We start from the raw sequence: 15,949 nt of genomic DNA, 5'->3' as shown, positions 1-15,949 counted from the left end.
ATTTACCTACCTAATGAGCATTTTAAAATTGTTTGCAGCAACCTGTGACAGAAGGCTATCAATATCAGCTTAGTCCGTCCCGTTCCCCAACAGGACCAACGTATACGCAGTTGAGCGGTGGTTCCCGTTCTAATAGCATTCCTCCTCCAACAGCATATCATACTCATACACCTCCGTCCGCAAATCCAGTTAATCCAGGTGAGAATCCTACTTGCAATCCAAAGTAGTGTGGAAACTTTTAAAAGCTTTCTTTCAAAACGAAATTTTGTAAATTACAGATCTGAAGTATCATAACTGAGGTTTGGTCTGAAATATTTGGGGGTTTTGCACCTGAGTGTTGGCGGAACACTTTTCTTTGCAAGTTTGCTAATCTCGATTTTGAGACATTTCATATGAAGGTCCGTATCACTGTGGCTGGTCATGTTTAAGCAAGTATCCTGTGAAGTTTTATTTGTCACAAATTCTTAGCGATCCAGTTGATCCTATACCACCCTCCACCTTCCTATTTTAATATTTTGTATTTTCCGTACACTTGGGTTAAATATTGATGGCTGAAGTCATAAATGTGTATCTCCCTTGCAACTTTCAAAATATTTGATCATGTTTAATATTTTTAAAAGGAAACAAAACAAAATATCTCCTTGAAATATTCTATGAATTTTTTTGAATAAGTGGAAGAAGCTCACTGAAAATGTCAAGCAAAACTATCAAATGATTTTCTTTTAAGAAAATAAAAATTATGAGAAGGCTCATAGTATCACAATTGGAGGTTTGTTATTTGACCTTAGCTACTGTTTCCACCTGCCATTTAAATACTTTTGTTTTATAGCATTTATTTTTTTCGATTTCGATTGACACAACCCAAGGACAAGGCTATCACTAGTATTTATTGACAAGTGTTTTTAAATGTTTCTGCTCCGTTTTCTTAAGGTCTCATCAACTCTGAAAATTGTTGGAAGTAACTGAAGTTGATTATTTTTGTTGCAGGAATGTGGGCGTGGCAAGGCGGGAGTCAGACAGGAGATGGAGTGCCTCACCCAGGCGCGCCGGGAGTTCCACCAAACGTACCGCCGCAAGAATTGTCCGATATGATGATGCAAATGCTTGACCAGACTGGTGCTACGCCCTTCGAGGATCTCAATATGTTCAATGGGCCCTTTGAGTAGACATCTCTCGTCAGCGAACTGACCCAGATCACGCCAATCATCATAGCTAATATTTTTATTGTTTTATCTTTAAGAGTATAGAAGGAATTTTCAATGTTGTATTGAGTGTAATTCATTTGTATATAAAATATTTTTAAATTTCTTGTACAAAGTTTTAAATTGTATTTTATAGGTAGAAAATAAGCCGATGATCTTTATCCTGAGTGTCTGAACTCTTTTCAGAACGTTTCTTTCTTTCTTTTTCATTTCGAAACCATTATGCATTTGTCATTGAATCATTTCAATAAACTTTTTTTCAGTATGTATCCTTGTCTGAATATTTCCTCTTGTAATTTCGTCCTCAGTATTATTGTTGTGAATAATTTTACTTTTGGAAAAGGAAAATGATTTTAATCAATTTTATTATTTATTAATTTACACCAGGAATTTTAATTATGATAAATTTTAAAATACTCTCTAACATGATTTTCTAAATAATTGCAAAATTCTTTTGTACTAGGCTCAACTTAGGTGGGTGCATTCAGAAGTTTTTGCCTCTGACCTTGATTTAAGAATTTTATTTTGATTCTTGAAACAATCTTATTAGGTAAATTTCTGAAAAGGAAATAGGTAGGATACTAGCGGAAGGTTTAACGTAAACCTACATAATAAGTAAAGTCATATGATAATATCGAAAATATTTTGCAGAGTACCAGTCATGTTTTGATCACATAGAAGCACCTTCTATTCATATATTTCAAAGAAGTCTCTCAAAGAAACTCTAAATTAAAGCCAAAACCATTTAAATGCACAAATTCATCATTTGATCAAATTGAAGGCAAAATTTTGTGCTTGATGCTCCAGATTTCATTTTTTCAAATGAGTTTTGTGTTTTGTGAGCTGAACCTAAAATTTGCCTCTAGACATGATTGTTGTGTTTTTGTCATTAAATATTTAAGATAAGATCAGTATTGTAGCAAAATTTGTCTGATTTCTCCATGCATTTTCTCTGCAAGTATAGATTCAGCTTTGAAGATCATTTAGTAGTACCAATTGCACATGATCTAAGCCTGGAAAAGTCACTATAAGGGTATCTGAAAATCAAACTCGGTTAGCCAAGTGATGAAAATTTATCCATCATTCCTGTTGATAAAAGTGAACCTGCAATTTTTCAAGTGAAGGACGGTGAGTGGAAAGCTAATTTTAAATTCTTTACATCTTAATTTCTACTAACTTTTCCTCAACATGATACCCATTAATTCAATTCAAAAAAAAAAAAAAAAAATCCTCCAGAGCTCTAATAACGTAAACTGAACTATAACTTAAGATGATCGATCATTGTGTGGAAGATAATTTTTCATTCACATTCAATGAGCATTGTACAATCCCAATGAACATTGATTGTTGTCACCGCCAAAATCAAAATAAATGGAGGAAGTAAAAATTATCATGCTCCAATGAAAATATCAATCTGAAATTGTAGGATTCCACCCATCAGTCCTACCACCATGATTATACGCCACCCTAAAAAATGTGTTAATACAATTCATAAGTGTTATTATCTTACAACATTGCCTAGAAGAATTTGCATACCTATTTGGAGATGAGGTAAGTTTATTTCAGCATCATTATTTTAAAGTTGAACATTTGTAGATCTACAGGAAGTGAGGCCTCATAAACCCAAGTTTTTTCTTTGGAGAAAAAAAAGAAAACATAAAAAATGGTAAAATCAGACATTAAGGAGTTGTAATACAAGTCATTCAAAAATTTTTGAAGGCACCTTATACTGAGTCGAAAGATCCCTTTGCACTGAACGTACCCACCTGTAAGTAGACTAGTCGGATTTTTTTAAAGGTACTTACCTGAACAATTTTTTTTATTCGCCTATTTAAGTACCTGCAAATAAAATAAATTTAGGGAACATGTTTTGAGTAATCAAGGGGCATCTTTGAAAAAGGAGTCGAATGAAGATCCCAATAATTTCGAATATAAAACTTGCTGTAGGAGATATTTTTAACAAAACGGAATTCGGAATTTCATCTTTTGGCGTCAATTTTTGGTGCCTGGTATGAAGGACAGATTGGACTGCATTTTGCAATTTGGAACTATAAATTCTGACTCGGTTCAAAAAGAACGTATGTGCTATCAGTTTCCTTATGCACATAAGCGTTTTTCCAGAAGAGCCAGAATTTATAGTTCCAAATTACAAAATACAGTCCAATTGAGACTGGATTCTCTCCAAAATATCAAGAAAATATTTGAATAAAATGTCCAGAACGCTGAATCTCAAAAAACTTTTCTTTCATTCACGAAAGCCGATCGATAAATTTTTTCTAATCGTTTTGGAATGTTCTAATTATTTTCAATTTGCCTTCAATATTGTGTGTAGTGCGTACCAATTTACATCAATTGCATACTCTTTTCTTTGAAGGCATTTTTATCCTGAGTAGCGCCAACAGCGCTCTCTATCGACGTATAAACAAAACATGGCTCCAACCGGAACCTAACCTGCCTAACCTCATTTTTTCGTACGTAAACAAATTAACAAAACAGAGCACGTGCTATGTTTGTGTGAAGTGTTTATTGTTTTATTCAAATTATTTTATTCATAATGGAATAATTTATTCTGTCCAATTTTTTTTTTAATTGTTGCAACCATGACTCTCAGTGTTGCTGATCAGATTGATAGAGTATCTACAAGTTTTCAATCACTCACGGAACATCCTGATAGATATTTGAAGTAAGTACGTTTCAATCAATAAGTATTGATCCTATTTGTAAAAGTTTCAACGAGCATAAGCGTAAATATCCATTTATTAGGCACTCTACTAGGTCTCTCTAGGTGTTGACATAAGTAAACATGATATAAACCTCAGAAATTGAAGATATATTCTGAATACTGGCTAGAGATTTGGTACCGCTGACGTTGGAAACTTCCCAAGCTGCCGCCTCTGATCGGGCTGAAATATTTTGTATGACCTCTTTCGATGAATCCATTAGGACCTTTTTTTTGTGTTTTTTATAAGGTGCATTGGGAAAAACAAACATGATATTGTTGGATTTATCGAAAGAGTAAGTATGTACGAATATTTTCAGCCAGATCGGACGCAGCAGCTTGGGAAGTTCCCCTTGTGAGTAAGACTAGCAAATGCCTGCAGACAATCATCAGGGCTTTTTTATCGGAACCGCAGAAAATTGCAATGGAATGTCTCAGTTCTTTATCCCGGTCCACTGGCTTGGTTCAGCCTGTTCCTCACGCTCCAGTGGAACATTAGGATTCTTCTCACGAAGGGAGATGAGAGCAGCTATGTGCGATTCTAACCTCAGTGGAACCATTTCAAAGCATTAAGAACCTGATCTATAGCATCCCATTTGTTCCATGGATTGAAAGAAGCATTACCTAACAGTCTATTTATCGCAATCCATTTCAAGCTAGTTTCAGTTTTAAGGAGTTCATTTTCGAAATATTCTATCATATTTTCCCAGTAAGGGGTTGTCATAATCTTTTCATGACATTGAGCTATCAGTACTTGCATCCTTATTCCTGGAGATCACTTACCTTTGGAATGAGACAAAAGATGTGCCCTCGTTAAGTCCATGCCAAATACGTTTACACACTATTAGGACTGTTATAATGAGTCAGAGGACACGCCATCTTGATTCTTGTATTTGTTTCATTGCTAAACCTAAACTAAAAGTACAGAGAGAAGAAGCAGATTTATCGGCTATGTTTTTAATCCATAGTTAAGTTAGATCAGTACTAGTCTCAATTTACCCATCTTGAGTTGCTATAAAGTCATGAGGTATTATTTCGTCCATGGCGGAACTTCTTCTCCCCAACCGTCCACAATTTTATTGTATTACTTTACCATGGGCGGAGCCTAGCTTTCGAAACAAGTGAGCATTCACATCAACCTTTTTGTAAACAGATTTCCAGAGCAACCTCTATTAGGGGGACCCTTTTAGTCACTTATCTGGGGCTCTTAGACAGTAGACTGGGGACAAAACTAGTGTGCCAGAGGACTGCACTGTCAGTAATTATGTTGCCTTGCTATGATTGGCCAACTGCATTGTAATGGAAATCTTCGATCGTCCACAACCAGTAGAAAAACCCTCTCAAAATTCACGTGGATTAGGTATTCTAAAGACGACTTTGAGTCAGCCATTTCCCAAATCTGCTCTTGTAAGTTCATTTCTGGTTTTTTTACCTCAAATTAGAAATTAGATATGGCATAAACTTCCCTTGAATGCGAATCATATGTTCCTTTTAAAGTATTTCAATGAAATTTGTAATTCCATATTCTTCTCTCTTCTATTTTCAGAGCACAAAATGATATTGTTGAAGATGTCAAGCAACTAGTAAAAAATTCTTATGATCTTACAAAGACACTAGAAGAAAATACAGCAGTTGAAAACAAAGAGTCACTGCCGGAGCTGCTGATAGAAGGTTTTGACACTGAACAGATATGGCAGCAATTGGAACTCCAAAACCAACCGGTCCTCAAAAGTCTCATTTCAGCCATTAGTTCATTTAAAGCCAGAAAAAGTCCTCTAACATTCTTTCCATCCGATGAATCTGAGAAAAAACCCTTGAAATCAAAAGTACTCAAAGACCATGGATCCAACAAAAAATCCACGTCCAGAAAAGCTCAGTCTGATGGTGAAGAATCAGATGAAGACAAACAATCGGATGTTGACGAATCGGATAAGGAAGAATTGAATGAGGAGATGGAGGAAGAAGAGATAAATGAGGAAGATCTTGATGATGATGAGTTAGATGATGAAGAGCTGGGCGTAGAATGTTATGATGAAGAATTAGAAACCATTAAAAAGAAGAAAAAAAGTATTAGCAAAGATGAACGGAAGGTGATAATTGAGGGCGAGGACTCTGATATGGATGAATACCCTGAAGAAGAGGAGGATGAAGGTTATGACGATGAAGAAGCAGCCCGTGAACTCTTTGGAAAAGGAGAAAGTGGATCGGAATCAGATTCAACATCCAGAAAACGAAGTTAGTGTTTTCTATCTTTAGGAGTTTTCATCAGTCAAATACTGTCGTGCTGAAGCTAGATTTTCTGAATTTTTCAATGAGTCCTCCATTTTGAAAATCGACGGTGAAACTACCAAACCACGTATCTCGTTTGCGGTGTTTAAAAATCTACGCTCACATTTTATTTTTTTTAAGTAGACCAAATCAATACTATTCCTTGAAATTTTCACGGAATTTTCTCCGCACAAAGAGGAAAAATCACAGAAATTTTCAAGACTGAATGTTAAGTAGTTTTTCATTTAAAAAATAAAGTATGACAGGAAGTCTGCGACGTCGCAAACCGAGATACGTGGTTTGGTAGTTTCACCGTCAAAATGTTCTCTTTTCAAGGCTAATTTTGAAATGCGCATAGATAATCCTGCGCATCCTTAATTGTATCCAATTGGATATCACTAAGCAAGAGTCATCTTGCTGTTCATCATGCTGAATAACCAACTGGTATTTAATGTTAAAATTTTTTATCGCTGCTCATTGCTCTGGCCACCAATAAGTTGCCTCCAGCTGTTTACTACTACTATTTGGAAAAAGTTTTGGGTCATTTTTTTCAGTAAAAGGACCGCAAAATACTGCATGAAAATGACTGTTTTGAACAGCTATCTCAATTCTCTGTTTGAAGAAGTAATTTGCAGATTTTACCTTAGTTCTGAATTTAAGGCATCATATTGAGACTCTGATTTCTTTTTCAGGAGCAGAAGAAGAATATGAGAGCGATGAAAATGGAGAGCCAAAATCTACGTTCGAAAAAAGACAGGAACGGTTGAGGCGTAGAATAGAAAAATTAGAAGAGGATGCTCTTGCAGAGAAACCATGGCAAATGAAAGGGGAGATTTCGAGTAAAGGGCGACCAAAGAATTCTCTCTTGGAAGAAGTTTTGGAGTATCAAGACACATCAAGACCAGGTTTGTAGAGAAAGGAAAGGAAGAAGAAAATCAATAAGTTATACCCTATTGTTTGTATTTTATACTCAAAATGCATTCAGAATCCCCCGATCTATCCTCAATGAGTTGAACACAGAAGCTAAAAAAAAAAAAAAAAAAATGTATAAACATCAAGCCTGAAACAGGCTAAAATATTCCTTTTAAAAACTTTCTTTTTTACTAAGTGTGACCGTTTACAGAAGAAAGGGCCTGAGTCCCTAATGACTCTGTGCTTTGTCATTAATAAGAGAGTGTCTAGGAGTGTACATCAAATATTTTGCAACCAAAAATGCTCAGAAATACCCAACCATCCTGGAGTTGTGGTGGTATGAAGTTCGGGAGATATCCAATTGAAAAAAGCTTTTAAATTTTTAATCTGCCACTAGGGCATGAAATTGCAGGATTACTGGGTTAAAATGCAGTATTACGCCTTGTATTGCTGTAGAAATTGACACAACTTTTTGAAACTCATTTTTTGGCAAACTAGAGTGTTCCCCATTGAAACCTTAAAATTTGAGTTTTCGACTCAACTCTACAAAATTTGTTTCTCCAAAAAATTTTCCTTCAAGGGCCAGGGTCTTTTTTCTCATGAACTGTCAGTGACATTTTATGAGAGTGACATATAACGTGGCAGTCTGTCACGTTAGTATGATAAGTTCTCGTGAAGTTGCTCAGAGAAAACCCGAAGAAGTCAGGAAATTTGTTTGTTTTTTGTGAAGAAAGGGTTGAGTCAAATCATTTATTTACTAGGCTTCTGGTTGACCCAGGTGGCATCTCTTCTACCATTTGATCGCAGTATAAAAAATGATAAAACAACTTTAGGGATACATACATAGTAGCTAAGGTTATAGCTAAGGTAGTAGCTAAGGTATCCTCATTCATATTGCAAGAAAGAGCTAAAAACCTCCTTGATTATTTTCTGTTCAAGACTGTCAACAAAGCAAGGAATTTCAGCATTTGAATGTTTGAAACTAAGTTGTGGCCTTTATCAGTGCTTAACGTTTAACAAAATTTTCAAGGTCTTTTAAGTGTTCGCACTTTAGGAGGTGCTTTAGCAGAGCTTTTATTTTTCTCTGCACTATTTGTAAGTGTGAAGAGGTAAGTGCCGGCTGTGAGAAGAAATAACGGAACGTTTAATAGTTTGACGCATTTACGCACACTCATTACGTTCACGCATTTGACGTTTAATAGATTGGTTGGAAGACAATCTGTTTTACAAATTCGCAATCTACTCTTTTAGTGAACGTTATAAATTCCTGTCCCAGACTTATGATACACAGAAAAAACTTCGTTCAGAGAAACAATTCTGAAGAAGATTGTGAAAAGGTTTTGAAATTTTTCAATAAGCACCTGATTTTTTATTCTTGAAGCTGAACGAACCATGAAGAGATTAGACTGCTTGCAATTAATTCTCGACGATACAAATGAAAAGTTCCCATCCAAACTTCTAAGTCATTCTATGGAGTTGTGTACCGATCCACTAACTCTAATCTCATATCAATATCCAATTATAAATAACCGTTAGGTTACTTCCACTAATTTGAAATAAATTTCTTCCTTGAAAAATTTTCCTCTATGAATGTACGTTCCTTTTCCTGTGAACGGTCGTATTTGTATCATAATTCTATAATCTCAGCTTTTTGACACCATTGGAAATTTTACAGCTCCTGTCATCACTGAAGAGACATCAATGAAATTGGAGGATGTGATCAAGCAGCGAATCAAAGATCAAGTTTGGGATGATGTCGAGCGGAAAGTGAAGCCTGTAAAAGGTCCTCTAGAGTTCAAAAAAAAACTGGTGCTAGATCAACAGAAGAGTAAATTAAGTTTAGCAGAAGTATATGAGCAAGTGAGTCAAAATTTTATTCAATTAGCAGTCAAGGGACTAAATCAAGGGATATTTCTTCCTTCATTTCAGCATTTTTCACAGACCCGAATCCCCGATCTCCCATTTTGACTGAAGTGTCTACTTGTTTGGAAAAATCATTTCTATCATCAGGACATTCAGGAAGTCCCAAAATTCTGTGAATTTTTGCCAAAAGTTGAAATTTGTTTTTGCTTTCCAATTATCCTAGAAGTTGGGAAGCTTTTTAGCATTTATTCAAAATTATAGTTCATTTTTCCTGCGTTAATGTGACTGTGTGGCCTGCCAAATCTTTTGTGTTCTGTAACAGTTTAGTGTAGTATTACAAGTGGAATTTAGCACTAAAAATTCTGCAGGCATTGTTAGGCAATTATTTCAGCTGTGTTTTATCGTAAGCGCCAAAGTACTATTCTCAAGACAATGCATGCAGGAGTGCTCTGTTGCCAGCAGCAAGGAATCCTAGTAATTTTTCCTCCCATTCAGTACAATGTTGTATTTTATTGGAAAACTGTACAGTCCTAATTGTATTTCTTGGCACGGCAGGCAATTAAATTAAAGGCTAATTAAATCATGAGTCATCACTTTAAGAGACTATATAAGCTCTGTCCATAATAGGAATGCCTACTTGTTCTGCTGATCTAACAAACTAGTTCCATGAAAAACTGTCCATGGATGGATAAGAATTAGCCAATCACAAAGTAATTTTTTTCTTCTAATTCTCAGGAATTCGTCAAACAACGAGATGCCCTTAACCCTGAAACAGCGGATGTTACAGAAGAGACGCCCAAAGAACACGAAGAAATCTCGAACATGATGTCCTCCCTTTTCAGAAAATTGGACGCTCTGAGTAATTTCCATTACACTCCAAAACCCGTAAGTAGAAATGAGCCAGTAATTTAGTTTGTGACCTCGTTTTCCCAGGGATGCACATTCTTCTATGCCTTTCACAATTTCATGCAAAAAATTTTACCCCTTCCACAAAAACCACAAAAAGTGATGACTTTTTTATTTTTTTTTTTTAAAGATGAATCAGAATTGTAGACACCCAAGAAACTAATTCACAAAAATTAAGACTTATCTGGAAATTAGCTTAATCCGAGAATGGAGGAAAACCTGCCATCTTGTGAAAAAAATTGTAGAAAGCCTTCCACAATTTTTCTGTCAACAATTATCATGGGATCGTCTGTAAGAAATTAAGAAGAGCCTTCCACTGTCTTTCGTAAAAAAAAACTTAGGAAGTCTTCCACAATTTTTCGGTAAAAATTTTGAAAACTCTTTCACAATATTTTGGCAAAACATATGGAAACCCTTCCACATCTCAAGGGAAATTGAGGAAATCCTTCCATATTCAGCTGAGACTTCCACATTTTGTGGAGACTGTTCCACATTTTTTGGGAACCCTTCCACAATACTTAGGTAAAAAATGTGGAAATCCTTTCACAATACTCAGGTAAAAAATGTAGAAACTGTTCACGATATCTCGAATATTTTGGTGACTAACCCTTCCACAATGTTTTGGTACATAATAACACTGGGATTCGAAGTGAAGAATGGAAAAATAAAAGAAGAGGCTTCCACAAAGTCTAGGAGGCTTCTACAATTTCACGCAAATATTTATTGTTCGATCACGCTTCCGTAAAATTGGCAAAGGCTTCCACAATTTCACGCTTAAATTTTTCCTGTGATCTAGAATAATGTGCTCCTCTGGGTTTTACTTTGAAGTCAACGGATAACCTCAGCAAAAGTTGAGAATTTGAGTTTTATTTTTCATAACTGTAACAATGAAGGATCATCTGTAGTTTTGGGGAACAGAATATCATGATTTATAGAGTTAAATAAAGATGTAATTTATCTATCTATCACAGAAAAATTAATTCCACCAATGATAATCTTTATTCCGATATCGGATTTTTTCTTTATTTCTTTATTTTGATATCTTTATTTCTTTCTTTCTTTTTCTTTATCTTTATCTTTCTTTTCTTTTTTTTTTTACTTTATGTATATATTATTCTACCTCTCCTTCTCTATTGCTAATGATTAATATATATATTATTCTACCTCTCCTTCTCTATTGCTTTTGATTCAAAACTTGCTATATCCATTTTAATATTTTCAGACTGCAAATTTTTTTTTCAATTTTTCTTAAAATTTCCTAAACCAACCTGAATCACTAAAATCTCTGATTAAGCAATTTACCAATCTGAATCACAAAAATCTCTGATTAACCAATTTACTATCAAATTTTTAGTTAGTGTTAAGACAAAGAACTGCTGAAACGATCTGTTTTATTGAAATTGATAACATTCAGAATTGATTCTTTCTAAGTATTTCATTAAAACTTGCGGCCTTCAGAAAAAAATTCCTCTGGTCGTAATCTATGAATTTTGTCTTGGTATTACTGTTCCCCCCCCCCCCCCTCCTCAATAACTTTAGAATTCTTTTTGACTGTCACAAAATTATACGTTTTGTACTGTTTAGTCATTTGATACTAATTTGATATTAATTTGTCTTAATTTTGAAGGCTGTACCAGAGCTGAAAATCATCAACAATTTACCGGCTGTTACTGTTGAAGAAGTGGCTCCCGTTTCAGTTTCAGATGCTGCCTTACTAGCTCCGGAAGAAGTCCAAAGTAAGTTTTCCAAAAACAATCAAACTTTTTCTCGGTACAAATACTTGTCCATAATTTCTACTTTTTCTCTACTTTTTTTTTATCCCTCTGATGATTATAGCATTTGACATCTTTGTTTTCAAAATTTTTCATCTCCATTACTCAATTAGTTTTTTTTCCAAAGGACTCCGGCAAGGTTGCTGTAAATTTTCAGCCCTCTCATTTTTTATATTGACTTTCCCAGTTTAAAAACTCCTTTTCCCTAAAAAAAATTTTAAACCCAATGACAGAGTTCTTTTCCTCCTTGGAAATTTTTTAGACCTTGCAATCACACGGCCAGTGGGTGTAGTTTCTGCACCTTTAGATGTTCATCTGAACTTTGTTTTTTTTTTGGTTCCACGGCCAAAGATTTAAAAAAATTAGAAATTCCATGGCCATTGTGCAAATCCTCACCATTTTCAACCCACTCATTGTAATTAAACAACGTTTTTAAAAATCCTCTCAGAAGTCATCTTTACTTACCGCAGGAAAATTCACTGACATTCTTCCAAACTGCTTCGTTACTTATTCATTCAATTTTTCTGATAAGTACTTGTAAAAACTTTGCAATTTTCAAAATAATGTGAGGCCATATCTATAATAATAGCTCATGTCAAGCTTTTAAGTTTAGAGAAAATCTGGCTTAGAGTTTTGAAGGTTTTATAGGCCTAAAAGTGCTCTTTGGCGTACTCAGGTGAACTAGTTTGGCTGAAGGATTGAGTATAGAACAAATACTCCTCTGAAAAATTGTTTTTACAAGTTTAAAGAATCAATAGTTAGTGATTAAAAGTGAATTTTATAAAAGACAACAACTACTGTTGTTACAGAGAAATTTTTGTATGCATGCAAGCAAGTCTTTACATAGGGTAATGGAGGTAAAATGATCAAAATAAACCAAAACCAAGCTAATTCTGAGTTTTTTAATATATTTAATTGAAAAAGTCAATCTTTGGTAATTTTAAAAAAAGGAACTTATTGTAAAACAAGTTTTTTAAAATCGAATTTCTCTGTCTTCTATTAACAATAAATTTGTTTTGAGAAAGTGGTTTGCCCCCAGTGGTGAACTTCAATGCTGGCAAAGAGGGCCTGAGGCAAATGAATGAAAATTCAAAGAACTTGTGTTTAGTTCTCAACAATTCTTGTATCCACTGTTTTTATGTATAACTTGACCTCCCTTGGTTTTTAATTCATATCTCCCCTAAATTGTACAAGAAGTCTGAAACTTGGCATAAATATTTTTTTAAAGATCCGAGCTGGAAAAATGTCTGTAAAAGTGGCGGATGTTGACATCCGTTTATGGCCTTATATGTGCATGATTAAAATGTTGTGAGTTCCTGGCGTTTTGCAATTTTTATTCTTTAATTTCTAGGGAAGCAAAAAGGAGATCTCATTGGAAAGGAAGAAAGGTCCACAACAGATAAGAAGCGTGAAAGGAGGAAAAAGAAACAACTGCAGAAGAAGAAGAGGTTGGAGAAGGAAGCTAGAGAAAAGGAAATTAAGAGTAAAAAAGCAGTTCCAGATGTATTCTAATTTTTCTTGTATAAAGTTAAGTTTTCGCGTAAACTTACTTCCTCCCTTGAACATCATGAGAAATAATAGTGTGGACTTCTGTTTGCGCTGGATTTTTTTAAAACGGTCCAGATTTTGTTCACTTGCATCATTTTTTTTTAAAAACTCTACCACCTGTTCATATTTTGATTTATTTCATTCATTAAGGATCCTCAAACAGTCAAATGAAGATTTAATATCTCAGTTTATATTTCATGCAAACTTGTTTCTCATGTTTTGTTCTCGTGTGTCAATTAAGTAAATATTGTTCATTCAAAGAGCTACCTCTATCACTGTGGTCGTTTCTTGTGCAAGATCAATTGTTTTAGACTGTTGTACAAATGTATCAATAATCAATTTTTTCTTTCTTTTTTTTTAAAGTAAAGAGGTAGTAATTTCTTGGTTGTAAAGTCTAAGTAAGTTGGCCTTGAAAGTTAATGCCTACAGAAGCATGCCTCCATTGGCCTCTTCCTCAGTATGAACAAGTTTGTTACATTATGATGGTGTATTTGTTGTGTTTCAATCATAGCTACCTAGATCATGTAAGTCATTAATGATTAATGATTGAATAATCAAGTAAACAATTATTTTTGTTTTTTATGTTTTTCGAAACTGGTGAGCTATTGTTTTTTGAACTGAACAGCAATCCCCTGAACATGTCTTTACACATATATTCTAGTTCAACTGGTAGCCAAAACCTTGTGACTAGTAATATCACCAGCAATTTTGCTGCTGAAGGACCAAATCATCACAAAATATGTGACGGTTTGCATGGAATAGGGTAGGCGATTTCAAATCAATGACAGATAATAGATTATTTGTCAGAAACAATGGTGAAAATCCCATTTCTTTTTTTGCATCAATTTGATATGGAAATCTATTTTTCGAACCAATGAGCAAAGAAAATCAATGCATTTCTCAGTTCAATAAATTAAGTGTGAAGAAAAAGCTTGTCCAAATTGAGGAGTTCCTTCAAATAACTATGTATAACAGAAATGATGAGTGTGAGAAATTCACTAATGAAAGATTCAAATGCGTGCAGTCTTGACAAAAATTGATGAATTTTTAAAATTTAAAAGCAGTATTGAAGAGCATACTCTCCTTGATCGGTCGATTTAAAGATAAACATTTTAAAGTGATCCTGCGCTTTATAGTAGAGAAAGCTGCAAGTTCAGGTATATATGCTTTTCACGAAGAACCACTCTTGCACCTCGAAAATACCACTTAGATCATCGATTTTAGCACAAATTTGACAAGAAATCAGAGTTGCGAAATGAAATTTCACCAGAAAGTTTCACATGAAATTTCATTTTGGCCAGAAAGTTTCATGATTAGTGAAATATTCCTATTTTAGTAGAAAAAATGTATTTAAACCTTTAGAATCACTGTCAGAGCTATTCTGAGTCATATTTTACCGTAAATATACTCATTCGGAGGCTTTCACTCATAATAATCCCATTATTTTACAGTTTCCGCCCGAGCAAAACTGTCGGGAGTGCCAAACCTAAAAATTGAAAATATTTGTTGTGATGATTAAATTGGTGTTTAATTGTTTACAATCGTCAAAGAGCGAGAGGTGTAAGAAGTTTCCGTAATCTTGAGGGTAATTTTGAATACCTCATTTTTTTTAAAGATAGGGTGTGGCAAGAGCCCTCCTAAATTTTTAAGATGAGAAGGTTATTTGTTTTTTTTTTAAAAAAGAAGCAAATTCCCGTATTGTTTGTCAACTATTTATTTTCTAAAATCCTTCAAATGATAGTGAAAAATTCCAATGCACAAGTCAGTCATTGTCATCGCATATCTTTTTGGAATCCACCTCCCTTCCCCGCTCGACATCGGCCCTCTTCTCGGCCGCAGCCAAAAGAAATTCACTGCATTTGAACTTCCCACCACAATGTGCAGTAGGGTCTCAAAATCCATCCATAGGATCACAGGAATGAGTAATAATTACTGACCTGTGTGGATTGGTCTTAATGCCTGAAAGAAACCTCTAAAATAGTTCAAAAGTTATTGGAATCGAAGTGCGTAGATGCATTTGTCTTGCAATATTGTTTTACTGACATCAAACATTTCAAAGTAATGAAAAAATACAATGATGAATGAAAAATTTATGTGATGTGAAGGGAAGTGGGTAGGGAACACAAATTGTATATAATTTTTATTATTTTAAGCTGTTTCACAAACCTCTGGATGTAACATAGAAAGTTTAAAAAAGTGAATAAAATTTCATGAAATTTTATCGTAAAATTTCATTTTAGAATCTTTAATGAAATTTCGCAACTCTGTCCCTTCCCTGCTCGACATCGGCCCTCTCTACGTGATCGTGATATAGGTCAAATCTTCAGATCCATTTCATCCATGTAACCTCTGTTGCTTTGTCTCGATTCGGACAAGAGAAAAAAATTTGAGAAAGGCTTAAGGGTTTGTGTAGTGAAAAGTCAAAAATATTGTTTCATTCATATTTATTTACAGTTTTGTAAAAAATATTTACATATCATATACGTACACTGAATTTATGATTGTTGATCCATCATTGTGATTTATTTCGAAAGGTGTTGGAAAAATTCCGGAATCAGTAGATTCATTCGATAGATTGTCTTCGTTAAATGAGGAGAATAAGTTCATGCTCAACATTCGACAAAATCGGGTTTTGATGGTTTGAAAGTAATTCAACTGGGTGTGATTAATTCATCAAGGGTGGTCAGAGGGATCTAATTTTGTTTCTTACTTGAAGAGGGCGTGGTCTTCTTAAAGCGCTCTTTCTATCCCTTTTGCCC

General features: G+C 34.5%; 2 protein-coding genes across 2 annotated transcripts in view; both read left to right on the top strand.

The window, feature by feature from the left end:
- The window catches only part of tgo (Aryl hydrocarbon receptor nuclear translocator homolog tgo), a 41,640-nt gene extending 40,169 nt beyond the window's left edge, over nucleotides 1–1,471 (top strand). The window contains exons 12-13 of the mRNA XM_019046734.2: nucleotides 39–198; nucleotides 988–1,471. Coding sequence (XP_018902279.2) covers nucleotides 39–198; nucleotides 988–1,166 — 339 coding nt within the window. The 3' untranslated portion in view covers nucleotides 1,167–1,471. The remainder of the gene's footprint in view (nucleotides 1–38; nucleotides 199–987) is intronic.
- A 2,203-nt stretch (nucleotides 1,472–3,674) lies between these two features.
- LOC109033888 (uncharacterized) lies at nucleotides 3,675–15,411 on the top strand. Its single transcript, XM_019046733.2, has 7 exons — nucleotides 3,675–3,885; nucleotides 5,468–6,156; nucleotides 6,882–7,094; nucleotides 8,777–8,961; nucleotides 9,700–9,849; nucleotides 11,498–11,606; nucleotides 12,994–15,411. Exons 1-7 carry the CDS (start codon nucleotides 3,803–3,805, stop codon nucleotides 13,152–13,154), a joined length of 1,590 nt encoding a protein of 529 aa, XP_018902278.1. The 5' UTR covers nucleotides 3,675–3,802; the 3' UTR covers nucleotides 13,155–15,411.
- Nucleotides 15,412–15,949: the final 538 nt, after the last annotated feature.

Source organism: Bemisia tabaci, chromosome 6 (genome assembly GCF_918797505.1).
Source record: "Bemisia tabaci chromosome 6, PGI_BMITA_v3".
NCBI classification, from domain to species: Eukaryota; Metazoa; Arthropoda; class Insecta; order Hemiptera; family Aleyrodidae; genus Bemisia; species Bemisia tabaci.
The sequence above is the reverse complement of the archived record's forward strand: the minus strand, read 5'-3'. Positions and strand labels throughout refer to the sequence as shown.